The 8,903-nt window shown below is 38.6% G+C and overlaps 1 protein-coding gene across 1 annotated transcript; it reads left to right on the forward strand.

The window, feature by feature from the left end:
* Window positions 1–4,943: 4,943 nt before the first annotated feature.
* Window positions 4,944–8,440, forward strand: nqo1 (NAD(P)H dehydrogenase, quinone 1). The gene is made up of 6 exons (XM_010777490.1): window positions 4,944–5,038; window positions 6,487–6,654; window positions 6,846–6,976; window positions 7,226–7,339; window positions 7,727–7,828; window positions 8,099–8,440. Exons 1-6 carry the CDS (start codon window positions 5,035–5,037, stop codon window positions 8,438–8,440), a joined length of 861 nt encoding a protein of 286 aa, XP_010775792.1. The 5' UTR covers window positions 4,944–5,034.
* Window positions 8,441–8,903: the final 463 nt, after the last annotated feature.

Below are 8,903 nucleotides of genomic sequence, written 5' to 3' on the forward strand. Positions count from 1 at the left end.
CTGGCCACACCAAATTTGCAGCCTGACTGGTGCTTGGCGCTGTTAAAGCAGCATTCCCGCAGCACACCCAGTGCTGACCGAAGGACATCAGCCAGGCTGTCAGGTTCCAGTAGCCGTCACTTGGAGTCCAACATCCCCCACAAGCTGGTTGAATGAGTCAGGGGAGACCTTCGTCCAAACAGACGACTGGCACAAAACTTCCTTGCCCCCAGGCTTCAGACCCGCTTCCCAGGATCAAGAGATATTGTTTTGTTCACTTTCACACTCTCCTGTCCATTGGCGACCCCCGGAGAAATCTGGGTCCGAGTTTATTCCATCTGGCATTAAATATTCATGAGACGAAGTACGGTCATTGAACCGGAGTGGATCCCATGTTAAATTTTTGTCCAAAAACCGGAGCATTCCCCTACTGGTAGCCCGCTGGATGAAAAACGGCAGTGGTATCTTTTTTGAGAAGATCCGAGAGTTTCGCACTGAGGAACAAGACCATCACCCTTGCCCCAAACCCTCTTACAACCTCACTCCTTAATGAGTGAGAGTGCATAATACACTCACACTAATGTCATTCTTCACTCGTAAATATATATTTTCAAATTGGTTTTAAGTACTGTTAGCTACTCCTTGGTTGCTTGTTTGCTATTTTTATATTGCTGTAGTATATTTATCTGTTCTGTTGCTTGGCTTCTTTCTCTAAATTAACTTTTGTGCCAAAATGATTCTAATGTTGTTAGAGGTTAACATTGCAATCAGTTCATTTAAGTATTATATTCATAGTGTTTTTCATAAAAATTGTATATCGATGATTGTGCACGTGGGGTATGGGGTGTGCACGTGAGTACGGCGTGGCAACGTGAGTACGGCGTGCATCGTGGTCTGGGTGTGCACATGGCCATGTACATGGGAAATAGATGTGTGCGCATAAGCATGTGCTCAAACATGACCAAAATACATACATAAAATTGATGAACCGTGCACGTGAGTTCGGAGTGTACGGGAGTGCACGTTGGTACGGCGTGCATGTGTATGTGAGTGCCTTTGTTCCATGTATTGATGTATGAAAGTGACAACAAGAGAACAGTATATTGTGTGTGTGTGTGTGTGTGTTTTTGTGCAAACAGCTCTAGATGAATTCGTTTTATGGTATGGTTCATTTGAATAAATACCTAAGAAAGTACTGCAAACTTTGAAGGCCTTTTTCTCAAAATCATGGTTCGATGACATTCATTATGTAAACTGACGTATTTTGCTTAATATTTGGAGGACAAAAACAATATTGATATCATTAGAAAGCTAAGAATCTCATCTTTCCAACAGTGTATCAAACTCAAAATGTGTTTCAGGGTCAATGTGACTGAAAATGATAGAGCAGGTCACATTTATAGTGAAAATTGTCATTAGTTGCAGCCCTAGTAACCAATAACCACGCAGACGTAATATGTCAAATGTTTGAATCAAGACCAAACCAAAAATGATATTAAATCTGAGATATTTGGTCACATAATTTCCTGTTCTTTTCAAATTAATATTCCTGGATTGTTTGACAGTTATGTCTTTATTTTATCTGTACTGAATGGATTAGGTCCAAGTTCTGAATTCAGAAAAAAAGGCACATTTAAATCTTTTATTTAAGTTCAGAGTAAGATAAGCCTCAAACTGATAAGAAGAAGCCTGAGGAGTTCCTTATAATGCTGGGTTTGCTTCAACAACCATATCAATCAAGCTTTAGTGCTGTCGAAACACGAGACAAACATCACAAGAAAATACATTATTAGACGGTTAAAGTTAAGTTATTAAGTCAGGGACTCAAATACAGGAAAACAACACATCCAAAACTAATGTGAAATATACAATCTAGCATCCCATCTTTTTAAAGCATCATTCGCAATAATAGCCGAGAGGTTCCCAGTGTTGTTCCCATGTTAACGTCACATGTCATGATTGCTTCAACTCTAGATGCGGATGTATACAGTACATCACAATCTTTTATTGAGAGGATGATTGCAAACCCTACCTTTTTCTTTTCCAAAAGCAGATACATTTGGTTTAAATACTACTGGGCTGCATCATAGATGAACAACCAGTAATTATAAATATCAAGCACCAGTCCAGTTAACCCTGATTATTTAGGCAGAAGATGCCAGATTCATTGAGAATTACTGGGATTTTATTTTACAGTTTGAAAGTAAACAACCACTGTATCTGAGCAGCAGATTACATGTTAGCATTTACTAATTTTTAGGACAGTTTTCTGAGGGGGAAAGTTGAGGTTTAGTGTATATTTTATCCACTCCAAGTGTTCTTTACGGCAAGGTTATTTCTTAAGCACATTCAAAATACAATGGATGCTTTTTATTCAAAGAAACAAAGCAGATTTTCAGCTGCCATGCCTCCAGATTAAAAGTAGAGGATCATTTGCTGAGTCACAGGATTGACAATAAATGCCCACAGACATGCACATCATATTTTACACGACATTCACACACACACACACACACACACACACACACACACACACACACACACACACACACACACACACACACACACACACACACACACACACACANATAGCTTGACCGCCTGGACGTCCAACAGCTCCTCTCTTCACAGTACTCGCAGAGACGAGCGTCTTTCATTTAACCCTTCACATTCCAACAGAAACTGAATAGGCAGATTCGAAGGATTTATTTCTTTGGAAATGTTATTTTAAATACAATTAAATCAAGTTATTTTGGTAAAACTAATGATAAATAAAACTAAAAAAAATATATTAAAAAATATATATATATTTTTAACGTTTTTAAATATTATTTTGTAGAATATCTTAGGCCCTCACAGTGGCCTAGAGGGCCCTGACGGCTCGCCACTGCCATAACAGCTGCCTCAGTTGTTTTTATTTTACTTAGTGTTGCAATGTTAAAGCCTTCTGCAACAAGATACTACGCAAAAGGCTCAAATGGCAAATATGATGGAAGAGCTGAGATCACGTTGATCCACCAGATGGCCTCAGACTTACAAAAGTAATATGCAGCTCACACATGAATGCAGCAGTGTTATCTGATACGTCATATGTGATCAAATATAAGCACAGGAGACATTTAACAGCAGAATGAGTATCCTTTCGGTATGTTTTGCTTATACTTGGGTACTTTTTCTTTGAAAGGATATTTATGGAGGATTTGGAGAGTTTTGGACATTTGTTCAATGTTGGGATCTGAAGTACAAACATGAAAGGTTTTTGTACTTTACTTGATTATTTACGTTTGATGCAGCATTGAACTTCTAAACTTATTTTTTTTACCAAAGAAAGGTATTTGACTACAGATTTTTTTGGTGTTAAAATTAAGTTGCATTATTTACTTCGCCAACTTCTTACTGTATCTGTTGGTACAAACAGTAACATAATGTCCTCTTACCTGGAGACATCTCATCAGAGACATTTCCCTCATGCCTGACAGAGAAGTGTTCAGGTAACTTTCCGGTCACATTCCAGCCTGTTTTGCCTGAAACGCACCGTGCTGCAGGCGTGTCTGATCCACCGCAGGATAACTCACTGAGAGCAAGTTCAGCTGTGGTTAGTACACTGGGTGATTGGAAAGATAAATATAGGACTAGTTTTTATCAATAAAACACTTACCTGTTGCATGTTCAGAAACAAGAATGCACTTCAGATTCCCTACATCATGTGTAAGGAATTTTGAAACAGAAAACACGATGAAGAGGTAAAGATGCTATAACTTTAGGATAAAGTGAAAAGAATAACCTCCCGATTGAAATGGTTCACAAATAGAGACTTGACTGATAAAGACTTCACTGCAGAATACACTTTAAATGAGGCTTTCGATAGACATCAAAATTAATCTGGGGCGGGCAGCTATCTTGTTTTACAATATCTCAGTAAGAATAATTTGCTCTGCATAGTAGAAGACATTTTTCAAACAAAAAAAAACACGTCAAACCGCTCAGCTCTGTTTACTGCAATGAAGTGATTGTAACCATGGAAACACTGGTCAGCAGTATATGTGTTTGTCCTCGTGGTCAGGTGTCACCAATTTTCACTTTGGAAACAGTGGTCAGCAGGTGTCTCAGATTGTAACTATGGAAACACTGGTCTAGGTTATACCTTTAGTTACCGTTTTTTTAAATAGGTGAAGCATATAGTCACCACGGGCACATTGATCAGCAGGTGTCATCGATTGTCACCTTGGCAACACTGGTTGGCAGTTTTCCCCAATTGTTACCATTAATCCCACCACAATATATATTAGTATTATATATGAGTAGCTGTTCCCTTAATCTTGTGATAATCATGTGATACAATAAACTAAATGGAAGCACTAAATGGTCTTATTGTGTAAGTAATGTCCAAAAATGTACAGTATTTAACTAATTTGACTTTCTCTTTGATATTTAAATAGAAGGAAGCCTCATAGCAACAACATATTGTATCAGAAGTGTGTAAAAAGTTTTCTCACAAAGTCTGCCAGTTTTATCCCCCAGTCAGTAATAACTGCCTGATTGTAGAGAGACTGGTGACAGGTGACATTAAACACGGGGACTTGACCGAACAGCTCAGGGTTTACTAAACTGATGCCTTCATACACTTTTCTCCTAACGAGGTGAAAATAAGTCGGATTAAAGAGTTTATTAAGCCCCATGACCCCAACAGATAATCCCTTAAAAGTGACCCAAACATTCTTTTCCAGGCCAAATGAAACCAATCTTATCACCAGCGAGTCCACAGCCTGACACACACACACACACACACACACACACACACACACACACACACACACACACACACACACACACACACACACACACACACACTCCTCCCTTTCAAACCTTCCACTAAACCGGTCTTAGTCTGACAGCAGACGTTTTTTTCCCTCTTCCTCTTCAGTGTGTTGTGACTTGAGGCACATGTATCCATCTGATTTCTGACTATGTTTCTCACGCAAAGAACACCACAGGGCCTATAAGAGCCCCCAGCGACCAGCTCTACAGTTCAGACCGATCCAGCAGACATACAGCATGGGTGAGCTTATTCTCTTTACTTTGTTCCCTTCCTGTTAATCCGCTGCAGTTTGTAGTGCTGCTATGATACTTATCAGCACTACACACCAAACTCTGTGCACATTTTTAATCTTTAATTATGTGAAATAACTATAATATATTATTAGTAATGATGTCTAAAGAAATTCTCACTGAACAAATCAAACTTCGGGCACATTTTGGCATTGATTTTGGAGCCTTTTTTCCATTGTTAGTAGAAAAATAGCACGCATCAGAAACCAAACACCTTTATGTGCGACAGAATTATTATCACCGAAATGTACTGAAAATATCAAAAAAAAAAATGCTTATTATGCATTTCCTTTTTTTTATCATGAATGAATATATCACAGTTTTTCTATAGCAATATATCAATATAGCAGAGAATAGTTTTAGTAAAGCATAAATAATCAACTTTAATTAGCATTATCATTCAGATTAATGTGAAAACAATGTCACCTCAATAACCTCAAAGGTTATTAGAGACACCAGTGCTTGTATTCTCATTTTAAGTTTCTGTTAGTTGCAGTTTATTCTTGTAGGAAATTATTTTACAGTACAGAAGCTAATTTCTGGCTCTGTCTCTCAATACAACTGCTTCAAAGGCTCCCCTTTACAGGTTGAATAAAATGGCTTTAAGTTGGTTTGTAAATTATTTACTGATGCTTTCATTTCAACCCTTAACCTTTTATGATAACAACTCCATGGCCAATCATGTCAAATCAACTGCGTTTATATAGCCCAGTTCACAAATCACAAATGCCTTAAGGGTCTTAACAGCAGCTCCGATCCTAGACCCTCCATTCTGAGAAGGGAAAAACTCCCCTTTTAGTGGGGGAAATAAAAGAAGAAACCTGAGGAAAAGCAGCCGAGGAGGAATCCCTCTGGAATGACAGACATGACTTAGATGTGTGTATCAGAATAAAACAATAAATAAAATGACATTAAAGAAAGTCCAATGGACAAAAATGATACATAAAATGTGAATATTTTTTATTTGAGGACATTAAACAGCTGGCGTCCATCTTATCTGCAGCTCAACTCATTTTAACATTAACATTTAATTTGAATCTTTTAAATATTTCCAGTGCATTATTGTGTTATTTCACTTTCTTTTATAGAGGTTTAATACTCTAAAAAATACTTAACTTACCTAACTTTAAAAGTTTAGGAGAATCTTAATAATACGGGTTAAATGTGTAATATGCACCCTTAAATGTTTTGCAATCCAATTATTTACCCCGAAAATTTACCTGAAACCTAAACCCTCACAAAGGCTGAGCAACTGGAAAATGAAGGTCCTTTAATATTCAAGTTAAAGTGCACCTGCAATCATGACTAGAGACCCTCCATTAAGAATTAACATACATTTTCAAAGCCTTTTCCAAAAGAGAATTTTTACGACGTGTGTGTGTGTGTGTGTTTTCACAGCTCAGAAAACGGCCCTGATCGTGTACGCCCACCAGAGTCCGGGCTCGTTCAACGCGGCGGTGCGTGACGTGGCGATGCAGGAGCTAGAGGCCCAGGGCTACAAGGTGCTCGTGTCTGACCTCTACGCCATGAACTTCAGGGCTAACGCAACTCAGGACGACATCATCGGTGACCTCCTATAGTTTATTTTACTCTTATAGTATAGTTTTTATTGTCGAAAAAATCCAATTGAAAGACAAAAGATGTGTTTGTACTTCTTTCCGACCTCCTGTCTGTGGCTCTATTTTCCTAATGGAGGAGTACATCTTGAAAGTTATAAATAATAATGCAATAAAGTTCTGACAGTGTGTTGTGTTCAGGTGACCATAAGAATCCAGAGCTTTTCCAGTATGGAGATGAGACCATGCATGCCTGGATGGAAGGCCATCTAAGTGATGACATCATGGCGGAGCAGCGCAAAGTTAAGGAGGCCGAGCTCGTCATCTTCCAGGTCAGAGGTCACTCACATTTCTACTTTATTATTCCATAATCCCAATTTCTATACAGCATGTATACACTAACTCTGGCTCTGCTATTTAGAAAAACTCTTCTTCTGAATGTATTCATTGGTTTGTTGTTTTTACATAGTAAAATGATATGTATAGTATACTTAAAGCACCTTCATAAATATTTGCAGAAAGAACACCGATTTGACCATTCGATTTAAGATCAGTGTGACATGTTGTGCGTCTTTTTGCAGTTTCCTTTGTACTGGTTCAGTGTGCCGGCCATCATGAAGGGCTGGATAGACCGAGTGCTGACACAAGGCTTTGCTTTCTCCCTGCAAAAGATGTACAATAACGGTATATTCAAGGTCAGTCCCCCTCTCACCTGGATCATATATCCCTTCAAACTCAGCAACATGATTAAATAAAGTAACATGATGCAAATATTTGCCCTATTTTCCTGATTTAAACATATTCACAACAAAAAATATAGTGATAATCATATGAATTATCAAAATGTACAAATTTATGTATTGAGTTCGGCATTTTGGCATGTGCCATCTTGTTTTTTTTAACCAATAGGGACACAAGAAGGGGCAGACAGGCCACCTGATGGGTATCATTTTTGAGGCATAATTGACTCCTCAGAGGTTGCCACTTAATCAAAGAATTTCAATTTGATAACACATCTGCATTATAAAGGGTTATAAATGGCATCTGTGTTTCCTGTCCTCATGCTTTGTATTGTCTTGAAGGATAAAAAAGCGATGCTGTCTTTCACCACTGGAGCAACACAGACCATGTTTCGGCCTGACGGTATCAATGGAGACATCAACATCACGCTGTGGCCTCTACAGGTGAGCCACTCAGACCCATACACTCAAAAATACATTATGAAGAGGTCATTACTGCCTGTTGTCCTTATACATTATTAAAAAAAACACGGCAAACACAAAGCTATACCTAATCATTTATTCATGGGGAACTTTTCAAAAAAGACACAAAGTGCTTTGCATATTTAATAAGAAACAATGGGACAGAATATTAACCACATCAAAACAGCTACACTCGTTTGGTGAGCTGTTAACCTGTTTCTCTCTTGTGTATTTGTCTCTTGTGTCTTTCAGAACGGCACTCTGCACTTCTGTGGATTTCAGGTTCTTGCTCCTCAGATATTCTGGAGCCCGGCTCACTGTCCCTCCGCCATGCGAACAGCCCTGCTAGACGGGTGGCGAGCCCGGCTTAAAGGACTATTGACAGAAAAGCCTTTGAACTTCGCCCCCTGTGAGCTCTTTGACCTCAGCTTTCAGGGGGGGTTTATGATGTGGCCCAAAGTGAGGGAGGAGCGAGAGTCGCAGCCGTACGGCCTCACCACAGGACACCATCTGGGGAAACCACTGCCGCCTGACAACCAGATCACTGCCCAGCCCGCGGACGAAAGTAGTGCCAAACCAGCATGCAAGAAGTAGAACTTCTCTGCTTCTATACAAGATCATAATAACAATGTTTTGGTTTATAAGTGATTTATATTTATAAAAGCTGAAATAAAACAATTCAAATAACAATGATTGAAAACTATTTCTATTCAGGTGGAAAAACTAATATAGTTGTAATTTGCATACACAACAACTAAGGCTGAAGACTCAACTGGCATATATAGTGCCAGGTGTATAGCTGCGTGCATTAACGCCTACTTCTTCACTCAAAGTACAGTTTTTTAGTTACTTGTATGTTTTCCCTCAAGTTCCGTTAATGTAGCTGGTACACCTTGATCTGTATCAAAGTACTGGTATCACAACATATCAATGTTTTTTATTGGTTATCTTTAACTCTCAGTTAACACATTTTTTATAAAGATAGACGTGTTGAAGGAGTCTAGCAATCTTTTAATGGCCATTCCATTATTCAATCTAATTCAGTCCTATTCCTTTC

Source organism: Notothenia coriiceps, unplaced genomic scaffold (genome assembly GCF_000735185.1).
Source record: "Notothenia coriiceps isolate Sejong01 unplaced genomic scaffold, NC01 NC01_scaffold00018248, whole genome shotgun sequence".
NCBI lineage: Eukaryota > Metazoa > Chordata > Actinopteri > Perciformes > Nototheniidae > Notothenia > Notothenia coriiceps.